General features: G+C 39.0%; 1 protein-coding gene across 1 annotated transcript in view; it reads right to left on the reverse strand.

The window, feature by feature from the left end:
- The window catches only part of LOC118783296 (zinc finger and BTB domain-containing protein 20-like), a 58,889-nt gene that overhangs the window by 11,362 nt on the left and 24,173 nt on the right, over positions 1-23,354 (reverse strand). Inside the window, exons 2-3 of the mRNA XM_036537082.1 lie at positions 18,171-18,327; positions 2,056-3,618 (exon numbers count right to left, since the gene is read on the reverse strand). Coding sequence (XP_036392975.1) covers positions 2,056-3,598 — 1,543 coding nt within the window. The 5' untranslated portion in view covers positions 3,599-3,618; positions 18,171-18,327. The remainder of the gene's footprint in view (positions 1-2,055; positions 3,619-18,170; positions 18,328-23,354) is intronic.

The raw sequence follows: 23,354 nt of genomic DNA on the forward strand, positions 1-23,354 counted from the left end.
TTATGCATACGCCACTTTTGCCACAAGTCTGAGACCTTTTTAATATCTAAGCTACAACAAATTATTGAGTCACATGTCAAAAAGATGACATTTGTGCATTGATCACATTGCACAAACTATACAACAGCAATACATGTGACATGTGTTAGACATGTGAGATGGAACTGAAGTCACCAGCTGTCTATAGGTTTTCTGTAGTGCACTTGTAATCAGAGGATAAAGTTGTCCGATTGTTTTAATCTTTAAAGTATAAAACAAGCAAGTTAATTATTCTAAATTAAAATACACCAATCAGCATAATCAACACTGCCATAAATTTTTCTACCAATCCATTTTATACACTAATCAGCAGGCTCAAAGATAAAGCACACACTAACACTCAATAACGCTGTAGCTTATTAGCCACACGTTTTACGGGTTTTTTGTGATCATACAATCACAAAGGGATAGGCACAGTTAGAGTGGTGATTATTATCAGTAATCACTGTAATATGTGTTATGATCATATATATTCAGGTGGGTCTTGAAATGTTCCAAAAGACTTCCTATGTTGATGACTGGACAATTGAAATGCTGAGTGTGCCCTTAAATGAAGTTTCATTACTTGGCAACTTCTGGCTACTCACAGCTGTGCCTGCTGTTCGACAGGCGCAACACTAAGATCATTAACTGCACCAATAATTGCATAATTACTTTAAGGTTAAATTTAGTTTATCCCTTGATCTTGGTGAAAAGTGGCTGATGAATTTATTTATGTGTGTGCCCTGAATAAACAAAAATAAATTAGCTAAAGAAGAAAGGCGCTATGAAACTTTTGGTGAATTTTTCTCTGGCCCATTTTCTGACTTTGGGTAAACTTTTTAGTCTCTGGATAACCATGGACATGCAAGCATAAAAAAGAATACAAAAACAACAAGCTTACTGATGGAAAACGTAGGTCTGAATTACCACACATTCTTCATGTCCATTCTCTTGACCACAGAAACCACTTGGAGAACAGTGTCAGTCAAAGGTCATACTGAGATGCATATGTGGTGGAGCCTCTGCTAGCCTCCTTTCTGACTGGACAACAAGTCAGTTACATCATTATGACTAATGATTAATCAATACTAAATGTGCCAGATTGTTTGTTTTTAACTGATGCCCGATGGTTACAAACTTTAAGTTTAAGACCTTTCGACAGCTACACCAGTGTACAGGCAACAAAGGACCACTAGAAGCTGATCAGTTTGTAGTGTCTTCAGATAATATGCAGATGGGCAAACGACATCCACCTTTAAGTCAATTGCTGCACCACACCTTATCATTGTTCCAGATTTGAATAGAATAAAAATGTGGCCAGCACAAGTGCATAGCTTTGACACTATTTCTGATGTATCATAATCTACGGCATCAACATGCACAACATTTGGTGCTCATGATCCCTGGGTAGGCCTTTCTCAAAGGTGCTCCTTAGAAGTGTGTATGTAAAAACTGCCAGGGATTGAAAGGTCATAAAATTACTCTGAATCAAATGTACCTTGGCAGTGTGGTAAAGGGCTATGTAAAGTATCTACTCTCACAGGTAATAAAAGTGCATAATTCCACACTTTGCACTCATCTTATGTGTAATTATTCTACATGGTTGTCAATGACAATTCATTTACCATAAACATATGCTGGATGTGAATTATTAATGAATGTGCATGCATTGCAATAAATGACACTGGATAAGACACTGCCTGTAATCTCAAGGTCAAAGGTTTATGTCCTGCTAAGGAATATGCTATATTCCAAATGAAATTAAGTATACTATAAATCCATCAACATTTGCATGTCATCTGAGATGTTTTTGTAGAAATGTTATGCATTGCCAGAGTGATCAGTGCAGGCAGCTACATTTTATTGTTATTATTGATTAACTTAGTTGGCAGACACACTCGACACAATGAATGTGCCTTGTCGGGGATTGATAGAACACACAGACCAAAAGCAGAGAGATAATGAGCGGAAGGTGAAGCATGAACTACTCACTGTGCTTTTTCACGCGACCTTCAGAGAGTCAAGGTTACTCACCAGTGTGCACAAACATGTGCTTGACATAGTTCTGTTTGGCGGTAAAGGTCTTGCTGCACAGAGGGCACTCGTAGGGCCTCTTCTCTCCTTGCCCGGCCTGCCCCGCCTTCTGCGACGAGGTCTGCTGGGCCAACAGCTGGGTGGGAAACGGGGGCATGGTGGGGGGCGGCACGGCCACGTACTGGGCCTGCTGGCTCCCTAAGGGCTGCGGCAGGCTGAAGAGGACGGGCTTGTTGCTGCCGGCCGACTGCGTGGCGAAGAGGGCCGGCATGTAGGAGTTGCCGGTGGTGCTGATCACCTGGGTGTTGCTGGTCATGGTGAGGGGCATTCGCAGGTTGCTGGCCAGGGAAGCGGGCGGGCGCAGGTATTGCTGGGCGTTGGGCATCAGCTTAGAGATGACGGGGTTCATCGAGTGCTGGAGCACCATCTTCTCGCTCAGGGGTCCAGCCTTTTCCTCGCCGTCGTTTAAGGGCTCGGGGGAGGAGTCGTTGACCTCGGTCTGCGCTGGCTGCTCCCAGAGCAGCTCGGCTGGCTCCCCGTGTGGGCCGGCTCCCACCCCTCCCCGGGTGAACCCCGCCACGAACTGCTGCTCCATGGAGTCCGGCTCGGTGCTGATGGAGGAGCTCATGCCGGAGTCGAAGCTCTCCCCCTTGGGCTCGCTGTCCACACACTCTGTCGCCTCGGCGACTTCGCCACACTCCTCAGCCTCGTTGTGCTCCAGGCCTTGCTCCGGCTCCTGCTCCTGGCCGTAGGCTCCGTACTCTTCCTCTACATCCTGCACAATGTCCACGCTGCCCGTGTGGATGCGCACCGGCCGGGACTGCTTGCGGCAGTGGGTGGTCTCCGTGGCGGAGAGGTACCTCTCCATCTGCTGTGGGCTCTCGGGGATGGGCTCCTGGCCGTGCTGGTCCTTCAGCACAGTGAGCACCGAGCCGTAGTTCCCCATGAGAGCCCCCCCGCAGTAGGAGCGATCCTGGGAGCCGTTCTGCAGCGAGAGGCCCGTGGAGGGGAAGAGGGGCTTGTGGTCCAGGCTCTGCTTCAGATGGGATTCTCTGTAAATGGACTCCACATCGTTCCCCGGGCAGGAGGTGTCCGAATCCGGGGTCCCCCTGGACTTCTCTTCCAGCGACTCCCCGGAATTCAGCGGGAACCCCCTGGCCCCTCCTGAGCCCACGTTCTGGGAGACGATCCGCGTGCACTCGTCGATGGCCGTCTTGATCTGCAGGATGCTGGCAGCGGTCAGGATCTGCAAGGCCTCGGAGGGAGAGACGCGCAGCAGCCCGGAGTACATGAAGTCGATCAGCTTCTGGATGGACTGCACCGAGACCACAGAGGGGATCTCGATGTCGCTGTAGCCCAGGAGCAGCTTGTCCTGGAAGAAGGGGCTCCCGGCGGCCAGCACGCAGCGGTGGGCGCGCAGCATGCTCCCATGGATCCGGATGGTCACGTCACAGAAGTGGCCCCGGTTGCGCTGCTCATTGAGGGTCTTGAGGACGGAGTTGCTGAAGTTGTGGACGCTGATGTTGTGAGTGTGCTCGGTCATCCCCTTGCAACTGATGTTACCTGCGACACACAATACGCCATAAAGAAACAAACAAACAAAAAAATAATAAAAAAACACACAGCTGAGCTGGACATTTTATGTTCTTTTCCGACTTTAATCCTTCAAATAAATCCTTCAAAAATAACACTGTGTCCAAAAGCCCCAGTACTTCCCTATTTGTTCCATGTCCTTAGGAAAATAGCTGAATGAACATTAGCCAAAACTGTGACCCAGCTAACAGGGAACATTCTCACAATGTGAGGATACATTTCTGTAATGTCCCGGTTTGGTTAGTCAGGCTTTACTCGTATACATTAGGATGCATATGTTCCCTTAATAAACAATAAACATTTTTAATCACACCTCTTTACCCTGGAAACATCCAATGTCACATGAAAATTTCATATATTATGTAAGTAGCCATGATCTAACCCAACAGGAATGTCTCCTTGAGGTTACCTTTTGATAGCAATGCAACTTTATCAAGGAATCGTGCCAATAATGTTTTACAAGTTCTTCTCACAAAATATAGGGAGTATAAATATTCTGAAAACTCAATTTTCTTTCAAATATGTGCATTGATTATCTCAAACAAATGCATATGTACATATGATTGATTTTATCAGTTAGTTTCAATGATCCATAACATATGTTGTATTTTTGGATAACTGTCGATCTTCTAAAACTGACTTAATTCTTTGTTTATAACTGATGGTTCAGATTGACATAAATCACAATTCACAAATTGAACTGGCGACATATTTGAACAAGGAAGATAGAGCCACTGTCTGGGAATGTATTTTACTTCTGCGTTTGCTGAGTGCTTTACCTGCTGAAAATGTCCTTGCAGGAAATAATGCTAGGCTGTTTTTACTTCTTTTGTTCAATTTCTGATTGCATAGTACTTGAAGCATTTTAGCAAACTAGTGTTAAGTCTCTTGATTTGGGCTGCATATAGCCACAGTCTAAGTACTGTAATTCCAGCATGATATATGGTTTGTTTGCACATTGCTAGCATTATCCACTAGAGCACTAATACACACAAAAAGCTGTTGTCCCTTCTTCAGTTTTCTTTTTTCATGTATTTTTATGCATTTTTCAGTACATGTAAATCACAAGGTTTATTTGTGAGTATGCTTTATTATAAATATAATTTTGTACTAAAGTCAGTTAGCAAATATGTGGCTGTATTGTTATTTTTAATGTTATGCAAACATTCAGTTAAATTACAGTACCATTCAATTCTTCAGTTTCTTCTTCTTAAAAAATGTATGGATGTATGTCCTGGGTGTTAGAAATCTGGCAAGAAACTGTTTTTCAACGGCACAGAGTGCTATAGACTTATTTTATAAATTCATGATTTTTTTCTGTAGGCATGTAGGCATTGTAGGCATTATCTGATATTTGCATCAATGCTCTAAAGATGGTGATTATGAACAGTAAACAATAACCGCAGGAAGGAGCTCAGAGCCTTGCGCTGCTATTTTTTGTCATTTTGCAGAGATGTTACAACATATCAATATCATATTTTAATAAAATCATTTACTTGACAAAGTACCCTTATTCTGTATGTACCTCACACACTGATGGGGAGGATGAGACACATTGCATCTGTGATCAAATATTCTTGGAACATTAATTCAAAACATTTCTAGTTTAAAAAATGTTCCATGAATACTCCAGGAAGGTTTCCTAAACTAACCAAAGTCTAACATCCTGTGAACAGCCAGAATACTAGACAAATAAGTTCCATAAATGTTCTAACCAAATGTGCTTGGAACTTTGATGCCAACTGTTCCCACAACCAAAACAAAAACAATCCAGGAATGTCCTCTGGAACCTAAACTGAACGTTCTGAGAAAAGCCATGAAACTAGACGAAAAAGCGTTCTCACTTTTTCAACTCTGTGGCTGCAGTGGCTTTCTTTGGCTCAGTTTTGTTGAAGAATAATTAATTTTTAACAACAAAATACTCATACTCGTACTTGTGCTTGTATTTGTCCCAATACCTTTGCTATCACATACAACCCTGTCTAGCACACATACTACAGAATGCCTGAGGAATACAGGTCATACCAAAGGAATGTTCTTCACAGCCATATCAGGCAGGAGCACATATTTATCTCTGTGCACCAGGGAACTTGTAGACATAAAGCAGGGTGTGGCAGAGGTCTTCATGGGCCCAAATAATCACATATAACCCTAAAAAACAGTCAAACTAACTCCAAACAGTTACTCTAACTCCACCTGAGGAAAATGAGTTAAAAAATCCTATCCACACCAATTCAAAGGAAGGTTTAGGACTGCAGCAAAAATCCCTGCTACTTGCTGTTACACTAGCACATGACACCAATAAGCCATACTGTTAAAAAAATAAATGTAAACAAAATACTAACTTATAAAAATCTGAGTAATCATGTAAAAATAAATGTGGACAGGCTTTTTACTTTTTCCCTTTACGCAGTCCTGTTTTTGGAATCTCCAAATGGATATGTCATGCTCGTCTCACCGCAACAACCACTGTACTCATGCAGGAGAGCTGGGGCGTACCCTCCAGTACACTCACACGTCAGCTGAGGCTATTTTTCACGATGCAAGTCGCCCAGTGCACAGTAGTGAGCTAAGCATTTGTTGGAGGCTGGGCGTGGCTTCACTGGCATCATACAAGCAACTGGCTGGCACCTGAGGAGTCACAGGGTGCCTGGGAGCAGTGAGACAAGCAACCCCTGCCAGTAACCCCAGCCCTATCCCCAGCAGAAAAAAGCCAACCTTTTCTCCCACTGCAGACTGTTGGTCCTGGTTGGCTGATGACACACCGGCGACCGAACGCAGGCTGTAGAGCTCAGAAGAAGCTCAACGTGAGCACCTTAGCCACTGAGCTACTCAGGATCCAGGTGGACAGTTTCTTAACTAGGTATGAACATATCAATGAAAGACATGTAACCATTACCTGCCCAAATGGCAAATTCTTCAGGGGGAAATAAGTTATCGCTATTGTCAAATAAGGTTAACGAATGTAGGACAGATGCTTTATGCCTAATAAAAAAAGCATTTGAAAAATATCACTAGCAAACAGATTCAACATTACCCATTACCAAATGCATGCAAATATTTAGCTTGTTACCCCAGGGAAACAGGAAACTTTGAGAGACATCTATACAGTTTAAGAAGCTTCCAATGAACTTACAAAAAGCAGGATGTTGCTGTAGATTTGTTTTCCTGAATTTCATTTGAAGGGTTACATAAAGGTGTAAACGGGCTCCTAAGAGGCTTGGCAAGGCCCCACAGCCTGGGTTCAAAACAGGCCATGAATCTGCCCATTATCTGCTGACGATGACTGGCTTTATTTATGATTACCACAGAACTCGATGTAAACCACTGTAACCCAGTCTAAACAAAACCTATACATTATGAGCTTCACAAAGCTGATATTTATGGGAAGGGGGCCACTCAGAGACCCTTTGTGAACGAGGCCAATGTGCAACAATGTATAACTTGATGTAATGAGCACAAAACCTGGACGTTTGAGCAGTGAAAGAATGTACTATGGTCCAATGAGTCGTCTTTTTCTCTTTTTCCTACATCTGGATGGGTTTGTTTAGACAAAACCAAAGGAAGCCTTCAGCCCACATTGCCTGTTCCCAACTATTAAACATGGTGGTGGATCTGTTATGGTATGGGCAGCCATCTTGTGGGAGTGATTGGGTCCAATTATTACTCTGCAGAGTAGAATTGTGGCCAAGGAATACAAAGTCATTTTAGGCAACCAGGTGAGCCCTATGGCACAAAGATTATTTCCTCAAGGTCATACCTTACTCATAAAGAGCTGCACAATTTCATTACATTTCACCAATTGCAAAGTATGTTCTCATATTAGTTCATTATTGTGATCTGCTTATGGACTGCAGTATTTTTGTGAACCATAGAATATATATAGTATATAGTATATATAGTATATAGTATACTCACATGTCGGTAACAGTCACAATCATAGTCAACCCATGGTACCCAGAGCTCAGGAATTGCTTACAGAGCTATACAACTAGTAACCATTCAGAAAAATTGACCTTCTCTAGGCTTATCAGCAAAGGGTCCTGGATATCACCAGCAAGCAATACTTCACAGTCAATATTCAGACGGGTCAATTTCAAGTCAACAAATTGCCTCACGGCATGTCAGATACCTCATCTATTTTCCACAGCATAACTTTGCAAGGCTTCAAATGAATCATATTTATTGTTAGAGCTAAGAGGTAAAGGTAATAAAAAAATCACACTGTGATTTTGAAACACCAATAAAAGCTGCCCCATCCAACACTGATGAGGTCCTCTCCGGGTTTTATGGAGTAAAATATTTATGCATTGTGTTTACTTTGAAACATTATTATTGTTAGGCTTATTCACTAATGATGCCATTTCCACAGCTTTTGGGTCAGCTGCCTTGACCTTTGCTGGGGTTTAAACCTCTACTTTAGATGACTGACATCTCTAACATAGGTCAGCAGTCAAAACCTCTGCTAAAATTGTTGGAATTGCTGCCCTTTGAGGTCATCTATGGAGAGATCATGAAAACATGAGTTTTCATCAACATTTATTTTTACACGATTACTCAGATTTTAAACATTTTAATCATTGAGTTAAAAAGCGTAAAGATTAATAATTACACAAAAATACAACTTCAGAGTGGTCTTACATGTGTGCATGGCTTCCAGATGTAGCTAATACACATTACATTAAGCAACTTTTATAAGCTTATTCTCTGAAGACTGAACCTTACAGCCTCAACATTGCAGGTTTGCAGCTTAGCTGTGCGATTACCCATACAAAAGAAAAAAATATATACTATTGTAATTATATTATAGCATAGTATGTACAATAATTGGCTTCATCCTGCCTGGGTTCCCTCATTGTACCCCTCATTGGTACCTTCTAGTGACTCATCAGGGACCATGAGTTGATGACTATTACATCAGTGAAGAATATTCCTATCCTCTGCTTGGCATTTGCTCATTTACCAAAAACTAGCACTCTAGTCTATCTCTTCTAATGCCCCACTTACTCTCTGATCCAGATTGACTTACACACATACACACATACACCCACATATATATCTTTAAATATATACATCACATTGACCTGGACTACAACCGAGACAATTCAGCTGAAGTACCTTACCCCAGGGTGCAACAGCAGTGCCCCATGTGGGAATTGAACAAGCAACCCTCGGGTTACAAGCCCTGCTCCCTGCCATTACTCCCCCACTCTCGCAACAGATAATTGCATATTATGCAAAACAATTGTGAGCAGATGGAGAGACAAACATTACCAAACAACCACTGCTATGCATAACTACATGAATTACAGACACCCTGTTGTGACAGCATTTGCCCAATCCCACTCCAGCCTTGGCAGAGAGAGCATCAATATTTTTGGCAATGTTTCACAGCCTCAGCCAGCTGTTCTACCAACTCTTACAACTCCACCGCAATGGCCCCCGTAGTTTCTGCTTTTAACTCCATCAGCCCACTGTATACCAGCAACTTAAGCTGAGCGTCACTCACTGACGTTCATTCAATCAAGCTCATTACAAGTGTGTTAGAACTCTAAGTTTACACAAAACAGTGGCAGCTTTTAGCATAGTGGTAAGGAGCAGGGCTTGTAACCAAAAGGTTGGTGGTTAAATTCCCTACTGGGGCACTGCCGCAAGATACTTAACCCAGAGTTGCCTCAGTAAATATCCAGCTGTATAAATGGATAAAAATGGTAAATGATGCAAACTGTAATGTATGTGAGGCTCTCTCAATAAGAGTGTCTGCTAAATGACAAAAATGTAATTTAAAACACTGTTGAGTACTTTGATACAAATGTAAGAACCAAAGCATATGTAAATGAGTCATAGATACCACTAAGGCCCAAAGGGTTATTGCTAGTACACCACACCCATGCAGCCATCCTACAGCAACGCTAATTACTGAAAAGACAGGGTGGATAATAACCATTGATCTGTTGGCCAGTTGAAACAAAAATCAAGTGAAAAACAAAGGTAAAAAAACAAAGGTCCAAACAAACTACTCCAGGCCTTGACACACTGTTATGAAGTTGTATCTTGTGTGCACCTCTCACTTGTCATGTGTGCAATTTTGTGCCTTCCATAATCTTATAAGGATGTGTGAAGGAAGGTGTAAAAAATCTTTTACAGCTCCTGGGGATGATATTTCAGCACATGCTGACATGTCTGACATTTGAGCCAGTACATTTACAGTGAGTCCTTATCTATTGGTTTCAGGACATTTTATGATGTGACAAAAAAAAAAAAATCATGATGTCACATTGCCCAATGGGCTCTACACTTATGAAGGCCACCCATACTATGTGTGTGAGCTCCTCTGTTCTGAGTGGTCCTCTTTGTAAGGGCTCTGGAGACAGATATAGGGAACCTCCCAAGGGAAGTAGTACAAGCTCTACCTGAACACTGAAAGCTTGTACAGGTGTGTATGTTTGAGATATTGTCACTCAGGTGCTCTTGGCCCATGTTTAATATTGCGAGTCCCTACGTGAAGGTTTTGGACCCCAGGTTCAAAACTCTGGTCAAAGTTGTGGGTTCATGTGTAAAGGAAGGTTGATTAGTCAACAGCTGTAGCTGTTGGTGCTGCTTTGCCCTCAACCTAGAGTAGATTCAGAAGGGAACGAGTCAAACAGAAGACTGTCTTGCTGTGCAAAGCAAAATTTGGCAAGAGGAACCTCGGATGAAAGTGACAAAGGTAAACCTCTTCACTTAATAGCGAGTTTAGTAGTAGACATATTTCTGAAAGAAATCATTACTATTAAACTGTATAATTGTGCACTAGTACATGAGGTCAGAATCGTATCACACCGGCACTTGTGTCTTTGAAGCGTTTAACTTATCAGCCTGCTAGCGCTGCCTCTGAGAGAACCTTTACAGCAGCTGGGGGTTTTGTGTCACCACACAGACCCAAGACTGTTTTCCTGCTCATGTGCTGGAGCTTATTTTCACAAAATAATGCAGTTCAGGGAAGTCTGGGTAACAGCAGAGCAGCATAGCACTGAACTGTACAAGAAAAATTCTGTTGTCAATTATAGAACTGCATGAAGTGTATATTGAGATCTGTTCCTTTGGTGGAACTTTTTTTTCCACCTCAACAGAAATATCAAATAACCGGTTTGAGAGTCCTTAGCAATTACATTACACAAAAATCATTTTCATTTTGGACTAATTTTCAGTAATTTCAGCCCCACATAGGAATAGCTGCCTCTTTTGATACTGAATTGATGCCAAGTGGTGGATGTATGATGATGGAAAATGAATTTCAACTTCATGTAAAATATCATAATGGCGGTATGTTACAATCCTGTTTTAACTGTAAATTAATGTACATTGTGTAATTAAGTTTATGTAATTTTAAAGCAATTCTGACAACAGCTCCAAAAAGGTGTTTTTAAATATGTTTGTACCATTTTTATTTCTCACTGTATTGGCAAAATAAGACCCCTCAGGAGAGGAGACTATAATGGTAGAGAGAACATTGAAAACAAGAACAATAATGGCAGTATTTATATTTCCAACTGTACTGGCAAAAATAAAATGGAAAAGAATGTTACATCCCCTTGGTAACTGTTTTGCAAAAAAAAAAAAAAATTCCATCCCCTTGGAGAGGGGTGGGGCAGTGTTGCAGGGAAAAGGATTCAGCATAACTCCCTCAAAAAGGACAAAATAATCAACAGATTTATGAGAGATTCATTTAAATCACCACATCATCTTTTACATCTCTGTGTGATAATGATATTAAATTTAGGATTTATGCCAGAATTTTTGGTTTCACATTGCAACTTCTCAAATGAGCTTGGTTCACTTCAGATGTGGTGAATAGTACAGACACTCAAGGTGCTGTGCTCTTGATTTTCTGTGTGTCATTTGGTGCTTTCACCAGTTAGCTGCAGTGGAAATGGAACAACCTGAAGTACTGCCTCTACCTGTGGAAGAACCTCCTGTTTTAAACTATTCCCCAGTAACACCTAGAGACCGTGAGGTGGCGACGAAGGAAACAAAGGAAGTGTGTCATTTCACAGGACATCATGCACATTCACATTTACCAGCACTGCCATGTGTCTTCCATGTGTTTAACTCTTAGCATCTATGGATGCAGTACTTTGCTTCTATGTAGACTTCCTCTCTTTTACAGGGGCAGATAGAAACTATCTATTGGAGGCAAAGACACTGTAGTCTGGCACAATGAATAGATACCAAAAAGGCAAAAGATAACCCTCCCACTGAACCTCTCCCTCTTTGCCACACTTCATTAAGACACCTCCCAGCAAAAACTGTAGACTGCATCTTTTAACCCTGCATCAAACACAAGTCATGAACAACCAAACACATGGGAGCGGATGTAAAAATCCCAACCTAATATTCACATAGAGGAAGCAAACAGACACATTTATCCACTGCAGCAGCAAAGTATATTGGCTGGGTAAAGATACATCATTTGGAAAATAATGACTGATTTGTACTGGTTAATTCACTCAGCCAAAATAAAATGGCATGACCTGAGGAGGATAAGGAGATGTACCAAAGAAATATCAAGAAAAATCTTTTTTTCATTAAAAGTTAATAAGTGCATTCTGGGCTAAATTGGTTGTATTTTCTGTTCAGAAGTTAATGTTATTTGTAGGGCTCCCCGTTTAAGTTAAATCCATGACCAGGGGGCATAATATTTGAAAGTCCAATTTGCAGAGCCAAAATGTATTCATGCATTCATATATGGAGGGATATGCGTACATATTCTAAATAGTCTGCTTTAAAAGTCACAGCCCAGAAAAATGTCCCTTTCCTTTTAAACACTCATATACCAGCCATATTGATTCAGTATGTGACAACATGTGTAGCCATTTGTTCTGGCCATTTTAGGTTTATCTGAAAGTTTGCTTCATTGGCAACCTGTAAAATACTGGACTGATTTGAAAATGGCATAAATGTTTTAATGCGTATAAATGTTATATATCATAAATATCTATGAGACACATTCATTGAGAAAGGTATTTGCTGACAAAATTATTTTTTGTTCATTACATTTTTTTAATCAATATAATTAGGATATACCTATTTGGCTAACAAGCAATGTTCCTAGATAACTAAATCACTAAATAACACTGGCAAAATCATTCAAGCATTAACTTATCTAGCTAGCTAGATATTACATTGTTGCTATACTTCTTGAAATCTTTCATATCACACGATACCTGGCCAATGTAACAGGATATAACAATATTGGGGCTGTCACTGACCTTTTATGTACAGACATATATACATATATTGACACACACATAAATAGTTTGAGGGATTTATTTGTTGAAAATGACTAAAACCAACCCTTTGTTGATAATACCAGAAACATGGTTATGGCTATCAGTTTCCTCATACAGTATGTCATCGCTCTAGAAGCATGACATATTGATCTAAGGTTGTCATGACACAAGACGTTTGTGCAATGATTTCATATATAAGTACCTCCGTACTGTAACACAAACTTCTCTTTCAGACATATCTAATACTGGCAACTGCAATGGCAGTAAAACCCACCAAAACCAGCACGCCACACTACCGCCTGTCCTAATGGCCGTTACATTACAAAAAGATCCTTCTGGAGTGAGTTTGGCCCGAGTCTTAACAGGGGGTACAGTCTACGTACCCTGTTTGTTGGAGTGCAGAGTCATGTCTCTCCATTACCTGCACATTTCCACTGGCTGAATGTGACAATATTTCAACTCCATTTTCCAGTATTATTTACTTTACCGTAAAGGCTATAAAGAATAAAGGCTATAAAGGCCCACCAAAGAACTGCCTTTTTAAAGTACAGCCCATGAAAGGAGAAAGTGCTCTTTACCTCAGCTGAGGATCACACAGTCAGGCTGTGACCTCTGTATGACATGCTCACCCGTCTCTCATCCAACTGATTCCATTCTCATTCAACAACAGCATATACTTTCAAAGAGCATACAGATAGGGAGTGCATTCAAAGATAATCAGAGATTAACTCACAAAAGGGGGGGAGAAAAAAAAACCCTGAAAGAGCATTTGGTGAATGCAGACACTTACAGTGGCCTCCATAATTATTCAGAACCCTGAGTAAAGAGGATCAAAAACATAATGCAGAAAAAAATTTGAATTGAACTTTTTTATTTATATATTTTTTTAGTTTATACTTTAATTTTGATAAAATCCCACAGATAAAATTGATTTTGTTCACAAAAAAATGAATTTTACTCTAGAACATGAGTCACATTTATTAACATCATTGAGAGGTTTTTGAAATATGATATAAAAAAATCTACACCTAGACATTTTGCTTTTTAAAAGGTCAGCTTCTGAGACTATAGAGACATCCCTTTCTATGGGGTATAAAAGGAGGCAACACACATAAGAAAATCATTAGTAGCATGCATAGTTTAGGTCAGAGGTTCAGGTCAGACAGTGTTCCAAAGACTGCAGGCACATTGTCATTATCACAAGCTGGGACATGGCTACAGCAGAATTAAAAAAAAATCTGAATCTACTACTTTCCACTGCAGTGTCCATTATTGAAAAAAGTCTGCTGGTACATTGGCAACCCTGCCAGGAAGAGAACACAAGTGGCTCATGCCACCACTGGCTGCGAGATGAGTGGTTTGGGGAAAAAACTGTAAACAGGCAACAGTTAAAGATCTCCAGAAGAAAAAAATACATCTACCAGGATATTTTGGCAAAGACTCAGTTCCCTCTGCTAAGAAGTTCAAGTTTGGGTTGAAAATGAATATTCCATTTATCCAAATCTACAAGTAAGTGTTTAACTTAAAGCAAAATGAATGATCAATCTGCCATCTCGGTTTCCAGACATCGATCCAGTTGAACATTTGTAATTAATAACAGAGAAAATGACACACAAACAAAAATGAAAAGAGCTGAAGAACATAGAGCAATTCTCCCTGTGAGGATTTTTTGGTATAAAAGTCATTCTTTGTGAACAATATGGCTTTGGATTGTGCAATGTGCAATTTTATACTTTTTATAATTTTATACTTTTAAGTATAACATTAAAAAACAATAATCAGAAAAATGAGCCAATTACTATATCTTTCTATTATGATTTTGTCCTTATTTAGTCAGGGGTATGAATAAATAAGGAGTGTGCTGCAGATGCCTGCATCATTGTTTGCTTTCAGATATTTCTGTAGAAAGCTTCACTTATAGGAAATATATCCATTTCAACGCTGTGAAAAAAGTTTGCCATCTTCACCTTTCTTATAGTGGGGAAAAGACTTAACATTAGGGAATGCATGTGCATTTAAAATGCGGCGTATTTGTTAGAATTCCCCTGAGGATTTTATGCAGACAAGCTCAGACCTGGGTGAAAAAATGAAAATACAGTGCAACAAGAAACTCTGACTGTAAAGCTTCTGTCACACTTCACTTCAGTGCTATGGGCCATGACATGTGCACTGTCAGGCTCCTTGGCACTGTGTTGATCATGTGTGAAAAACAAGGGGAAAACCGAGGCAAAGTTTTGTTACAACAGGAATCAAATTGGATGTATAAATGTCATTACAGAGAGGTGCAAATGTTATATGTTTGGGAGCGTTTTAATTATTTCTTATTTTTCTCCACTATTTCATGTCTAACTTCAGAGTCGTCAGTGTCTAATACAGTGGAATACTGTAAAGTTTTTGGGAGAGCTCAGCATGTTATTTGAAAACTAAATGTTCAGACGATGTTGGTTGATCATCCTGACACCTGCTTACACTACCGTGTCTCCGGTTAACTGTTTAAGAATGCCATTCAGGCAGTAATCCTCACACAGACGCTGAGGAAGGCAATTTGCTGGAACGTCTGCTGCTAAAAATAAATTAAATAAAACTCTAAACAAGTGAGTGCTGGTAAATCCTTGTTATTTTTAACTTTACTGCGAGACAAAGGATAGCACCTAATTTAACATGTAATTTAAAAAAAATACAAAGGCAAACAAAGAGCAGAATTTGCTTTCAGAGCCCCCAAAAATGTATGCAAAATTTTCCACAATTCAGGTAAAATCCCATTATATTTCTACATTCCAATAACAAAAAAACCTAACTAACTTTTTGGTGTTTCTCAGGGTAAGACGTTTTTGCTCTTTAAAGTTAAATTTTAATTTAACCCTATTATTCTGGACAGCCTGAGCCATCCTCATCGGGATTCAAAACCGCAAACTCCTGTGTACAAGCTAACTTTTTTAAGAGCTACTCTAAACTACCTCACAATGCTAAAGCCAAAAAGCATTTAAACCTTTTCCAGGATGACCACCAGTGGCATTGGTCACTTAAGAGCAATATAAAAAGTGTAAGGGGCAGGTAAATGAAAGTTTTCAGCTGTGGTTGAGTACATGTTAATACAGAGTGCACCAGCGCTATTATGGTCTTGCAGGCTGTTGTTTATACAGTACAGAGGTGAATGATAATTAAACCTACCAACTTGGAGCAGAATACTCTAGACTGTGGGGTGAGGACATAGTCGGTGGGTGTCCAAATTATAAATTCAGCTCAGGATGTCCAGCGTAAGAGAGGAATTAGGTAGTTAGGAGGCTGCTACTTGAAGTAATGTATATTAATTGCTACTCTGAGAAAATAATACCCTTAAATATTACCAAAAATAAAAGGAGACATGTTATGACTGTCATCATATTGCTCACATAAAATCCCCCTCATAGTGGTGGCAGCTGGAAATTGGTACATGCAGCAGCAACATCAATAAAATTGTGTAACGAGGAATCTGAAAAATAATACTCGGGAGATCTGCACCGTAGAATATTTAAGATATTACTTTTTTCAATGATTAGGCAAACAATTTCCACTATTACTGTTTTTAAATACAGGGACTGATATTATTCATTGTATGCAATCACATTTCTTCTGGCTAAAACAGAATTTTTTGGTAACCAGCTCACTATCTGAAAGTGGTTTCTCCTGGAATTCTGTAGGTACCAATCAACCAATTTGAGGGACACCAGTATACTGAAACAACGCTGTTTTAACCTTTAGAATACTGATATGGTTGATAGAATTCTGAAATGAGAGAAACCAAAGTTATTTTTTTAAAAAGATTAAAAATAGTTCCTCAAACACAATGCCTACAATACTGTATAACTGGAAGAAAAATTTTGATGCACAATATTTTTCTCTAAGAGATCACCATTTGGTTCAGTTCTAGATTTTAAATCTACAGTTCACTAGACTTGATGTGAAGCACATTTAGTTCACCTGTATTATTCTAAATTAATCCTCAGCAGTGGAACACATTGTTTGTTTCCACTTCAGGTGTTTTCATAAGATTTAATTTTGTATCTCTGGCAGACAATAGAAAGGGAAGGCTACGATAATATCGGCCATTTTTATCATGCTCTTGTATTTTTCTGTGCTCTGAATTAGTCTCTTGGCAACAGGTCCATAGCTATGCATGGTACACTTTGTCATGTAGCTAGTTATCAAATAATACTTTTGATCAAGGTTAAAGACTGCTGAAAATTACCATCAGGAAATGACATACATTTTTTTTTAATTTTGATCAATTCATGGAGAAACATCCTATGACAGAATCATCATACTAAGGAAGGTCAAATATATATTAACACATTTATTATTTCTGAAATATATCTGTAATATCATAACACCACTGAATAATAAAAGCTGTATACTACAGAGTTACTGAAAAATGAAACCATATTATACTAACCTGTTACTGAAGTAGTGCATTATCCCCACAACTTTTTATCCATCATTAATCAAGTGAGAGGAATGTCATTCTTTCTCATTTGCCATTAAATCTTTTCCTTTCCAGCCTTTCATTTAAATACGATGCCAACAGCAACAGGCGTAATTGGAACTATGTCTTTCATAATAACCATAAATAATGCCAAAACCATGGGTAATTAAAGCATGTGACAGATGTATGAGAACTTATGTGGAATTTAGTTAAGCTGTTTTTGCCAGCCAGTTTACATTTCTCAAGAAAATGATCCCTGCAAAAATGACTGTGTGCAAGTCTGGGATACTTGTTACTTTGACACTGCTCAATCATTTATAGTCAGAGCAAAAACTCCCCGCCTGGCTCTACCTCAGACTTTCAGTTTCTGTCTTTACCCTCACTACATTCAAATTGTACTTTCTGACCAGAAAGCCATCAGGCTGTTTAAAACACAATTCCTCCTAAAGCAAAATCTCACTGAGTAAAGCCAGCACAAAATATTTTTAAGCATTCTTTTCACCTCCTAAGTTGCGGACACACGTATTTGAAAGCCTGTTCTAATGACCCTCAGGAGTTAACAAATCTGGTTGGAAGTACACAGTGTCCAGTGTGGATTGCTGAGCTTTGTTACAGCATGGAAAAAATTACAAGGGTTGAATGCACATTTACAACAGAAAGCTTTTATATAAAAACTTGGAAAATCCGTTGGTACATGCTATTATTCAAAAAGAAGATATCTTTTTTTAGGCTTCAAATTAAACATGCTTTAGAGTTTTAGGTGGCTTTAAAAACACTGGAGTACTTACAGTCAGATGACGTGGTGCTTGGTATGTGTTTGTTTGGCTGGTGAAGAGGCGCTGGACAAGCTACAGGTTGCTGGCAGTAACGGCCCAGCTCAGTGCAGAGTAGTCGGCCCTTGTGAATAATCTCATTCTTCTCCGATTTCAGCTGCTGTGGTTTCTTCTGGAAGACATAAAGTGGGACTCATTCTCTGACTCACTTCAGCTGTCCCAATCGTCGGCACTGACAAAAACACCGGCTACGATCAAAAAACATGAGACCCGAAGCAAAAGGCTGCTTTCCTCAGGACACAGACCTCCATCTGACTGACATCAGAAACGTCTGCAACACTGGCAAATGACGGTACATAGAGCTTGTTGTGAGCTTGTTGTTTTCACGGTTTGCTTTGTTCTTAAAAAAAAGGAACAGAAATCTTTCAAAGCCAAATAAGACTGGAGTGCATACTAAGCTTGCATTACTTGGTATGGTTCATTTGAGGACACACTGTCTGGCAGGGTCCTGTTTAATAATTTACAGCATCACTGAGTTGCTGTTGCTACTACCACACAAAGAGATGCATGAAAGGGCTGGAAATGCCTGCCTATCCAAGAATAGGTTAATGCGATTTGATTCGTGTTTAAAAGTTTAACAGTCCAGAGCAAAGCCTGTTTGGATCTGCTTGGCCAATAAAAAAATCTGTTCCTCTTTAAGAATTTACAGCTTGGAGTGGACACTTTACCACCAATTGCTTATGTAGGTCAGAAATCATACAGACACAGAAATGGACAGTCATGAATGCCGGATTCCCCAAACCACTATGCAAAGGACCACACCCAGCCAGGACAGTATGGTCAACCTCCAGTCTAATTTAGCTGGACATAAAGTCAAAACTAGGTAAACATCCACTTCCAGATTTATTATTGTTCACAAAAAATATCTCCTTGCACAATAAGCTTCATTTTGAACACCCCTTAAGAGAGGTATTCTGTCTGCCACACAGGAAAATAAATATATAATAATATATATATACATATATGTTAGTATGTATATGTTTTATGTAATACTAATGTTCATGGTGATCTGATAGACTCAGACTGCCACAGTGAACAAATCACAATAACAGTAATTAAAATATAGAAATAAAAGGCAAAATGGGGTAACACCATTTAAAGATGATGTGGTGAGAAGCTTGGGACATGAAAATGCAGTACTGAAAATCAAGAAGAGACAAATTCAACAGCAAAGTTGGACATTTCCTGTGTTTATGATGTAAAATACTAAACCCAAATACCACATGGTTCTGAAATATTTAAATATTGACATTCAAAAACCTATAGTGTGGGCATATTTAAGCCAATATGAGCCTTTAAGTGTTGATACTAATAAGCTTTACATTTTATGTACCTCAGTGTGCAAAATATACAGTATATAATTCATGAATTCTTATAATATATTATTTTGATTTAAATATTATTAAATGTTTTTGTATTTTAAAGGCCACTTAATTTTCAACAACCATGTTTACTACAGCTGTGATACTGTGAATCTTTACAATACTTGTAAAGAATAACTACACATATCACTATTTTCCCAACAGCTGCTGAAATTTGAATATAATACATCTTGCTTTAAAAAGGCATAACACACTATTAGACACATCAAATAAACACCTAATTCCCAAATACCAAAAATGTGCAACAAAGAAAACGTCTAAACAGCAGCCTCTAGCAGCAGGCTGTGAGCTAGCATCTCAGGAGACAAGGAGAAGACGCCATCTGTCCTTGACAAGTCTAGCATCCCATTAACAACAGTTCATCTTGCTATTCCTCTTCTCTAAGCATGTTTACGAATTAAGGTATTGAAGACAGATGATATGCACACATGGTAACTAAGTGGAAGACTCTGAAACGGACTGCTCCATGTAAAATACAATATAATAAAATCTTATATTGAATATAAAACATTGAAAATAATAATACTTGCTCAATTTAATAGTTTTTGGAAAAGCTGAAGTCTGATATTTACATTATCCTTACATTAAACTGCTTTTTTGCTCACAAGACACTTATATCAGGGTAACAGCTTTCATATTTCATTAAGGGTTTTTTTAATGTAGATTTTATACATTTTTGACTATGAGTATGACTTGACACCAAAAAGGCATGACTGATGAGGCTTTTTTACATGTAGGTCTTGCCAGAATACAGAATTCAATGGATGTAAGGTGTTTGCCATAGTGGGCCATTCCATACTATAGACTGGGATAGCTCTAATGCACTTATTCCAACTGGGTTTCCAACCCATATTCAGGCCCCTGTCTGTTTTTTATCTGCCTAATAAAGCAGCTGTATTCTGGTGACTTCTCAGACCACACCAGAAATAATGCCTCTAAAACAATTAACAGACATTCAAGGTTACACTAAACAGGATGTTGTGTCAGTGGTTACAAACCTGAATGCTTGTTCCCAGGCATTTAAAAGTTGCTTCGCATATGATTGACAGACCTATTCAATGGTATCACATTGTTACTAGAAGTCCTTACAAATACCTTTTTACCTTTTTGATTATAGATTCTTATAGTGGAACAGATGAAAAATGATTTTTTCACCCTCACAAAGGTATTGAAAGGTCCTTGAAATTAACATGTGAAAAGTACGGCTGATCTTGAGGAAATAATTACCAGAGAGGCTGGAATGTCAATTTTCGGAATAAATAATTATTCAGTGACAGCAATGACCACTGCAACAAAATGTTACAAGTTCCACTGTCACAATTCTTGTCCCTATTCACTGATAAATAGTGCTGTGTTTTTTAGTTCATCAAGAATCATAATAAATTGTGATTTTATTTTTGAATTCTGTTACCTTTAACACTGTTACCTTGTGGTTTGGTCTTAATTTTACTGCACATACATTCATTTTGACACAAAATAACTTAAAAATACTTGACAAACTTCCCTAGCTTGTACATATCCTCACCCACATTAGTACTACTACTACTACTTAACAAATGTACACACCAAAGGTTTTGCCTCTTCACCATTCATTTTCAAAGAGATATCCCCATCTAGGTATCCCTTTCAGTCTCTTCAGTCTGTCAGTGGTGCATCTCTACAGATATTAAAGCTCTTAGTATGTCTTGAGTGGCTGATATACAATGTTTTATTTCCCCTCAATTCCTACAGTACATGCACTATTCAAAAACAAATGTCCGCTCTCCTCCTCCCCCTTATTTCTGTGTGCTAAAGTAGCTACGGTATCTCAAAAGCACCCCGTATGTATTATGGGCTTGCATTCCTCCCAAGGACACCATACCACCGAATATCTTTTCTGCACCAGGAATATTCCCTGTCCACCATCTGAAAACATCATTTCAGCTCAATATTCTTCTCTCTGAATAGTTCATCCCCCACTTCACAGACAATTAAAATGATATTTCTCCACAGTCAAGTGGTCAAGGATTTCACGAGAAAACCTGATTGAAACCACTGTAGGCCAGACTATGGCTGGTATAATACAGGATTGATACTGGTACTGGTGAATTCCCTGAGAATCCGTCAACTCATTTAAACATCAAAACCAAATTCAAGTAAATCATTAGCCACAATTCCGCATCTACCAGTTTGATAATTATTACATAACATGTTACTTGTGTTGAACACTTCTGATACTGATGCCAAAGGTAAAAGCAAACGCTACAATGTTACAGGTCATACACTATAACATTACAAACAGGACAACAGTGTGACAGAATGAAGCAGGACGAAAGAGGAAATAACAAATACAAAATGAAAACATCACATGCATTTGCAGTTAATTAAATTGCATTCAGTTATGACATTCCACTCTGAAAGCAGTGTATACATATAAAGCGAAAGATGAAAACAAATGCCAAACAGGGTGAGGTGTGATAACCATAAACAGAAACAGGATAACGGCCATAAACGCAAACAAAGGGCAAATTGTAACACGCTGAGAATGTTTTGTAACACTGATAAACTAAGGACACTTTCGGTTCAATATGCAAAATATCTCCCACCAAATCTCTTTAGGACCTTTAAAAAAAAGTTATCAGACAGTTCACCACTGGTACCGTATGTCCAAAATACAGCAATATTACTGGTGTGCACCTCTGCCTGTTAAGCAATTCTTACTTGCTCTAACTGAACGCAGTTCTCAGATGGTCATGGCTAAAAGTCTCATGATGTAGACGACAACATCATCGAGGTAAAAGGCCAAAAATCCCTGACAACCATCCAAGACCATGTCTATCATTGGCTGAAATGCTGCAGGCCTGCAGACCAAAAACAGCTGGCAGACATGAGTAAAACTGCCATGCATACAGACGTGCCCGTTTAATATGCATGCTTTCCGGCAGAGGCATTACACTACTGACGTGTCATTTCTCAGCAACGGCTATTTTTCAAATAAAATCTTTTTTCAAGCACACACCTGTTCTGCCCCACACTAACCACCAGGGGTCAGCTGAACGCAAACTGTTTGTTTGCCATTATCACTGTCAGCCCTGCCATGTGTTTGAAGTTAAAAAAAAAGAAAACAATGACAAGAAGCATGGCTTGTTTCATTTGAATTCTTTGAGTGGTAATACAGTTGTTATAACTATTTTCAACTTTTTTTGTTATTTAATATTGAGATTAAAAAAAGAAAAATTATAAATTATTAATATATTAAAGTTCAGTTACTGTGACTAAGTTTAGACCTCTGTCAAGAGACTTTTTGTATTAACTACAACTGTAATAAGAAAAAAGACAAATCAGGTGGCTGTTGTCCAGAAATTCCTAGGTTGGTTTCAAGTGTGAAAATTCTACAGAAAACCATGGTATTACCTCTTTATCTCTGCACTATATATGCAAATGCATGGCATACACATTCTTTTCATTTTACTGATTTAGCATATGCTTACCGTTACATGCAAGAGATACATATTACACCATCTTTAAACATATATATATTGCGCTATAATGAGACTCTATAAACACAGTATGGTCTGCAGCCAGAAAATGTCCTTGGCAATTGTGTACCTGCACATTATGTATAATTTGCTTTCAAATAAAATCAAATTTGCATCAAATCATGCATAGCATATACTAATATAAATAGTTATATGTTATAAGTTCACTAGAATGATGTCTCCACGGACAGTAAAAATTCTTGGCTAACCTGTACCCTAGCCATTTTCACCCTTTACCA

This window comes from Megalops cyprinoides, chromosome 9 (assembly GCF_013368585.1).
Source record: "Megalops cyprinoides isolate fMegCyp1 chromosome 9, fMegCyp1.pri, whole genome shotgun sequence".
In the NCBI taxonomy this organism is placed as follows: domain Eukaryota; kingdom Metazoa; phylum Chordata; class Actinopteri; order Elopiformes; family Megalopidae; genus Megalops; species Megalops cyprinoides.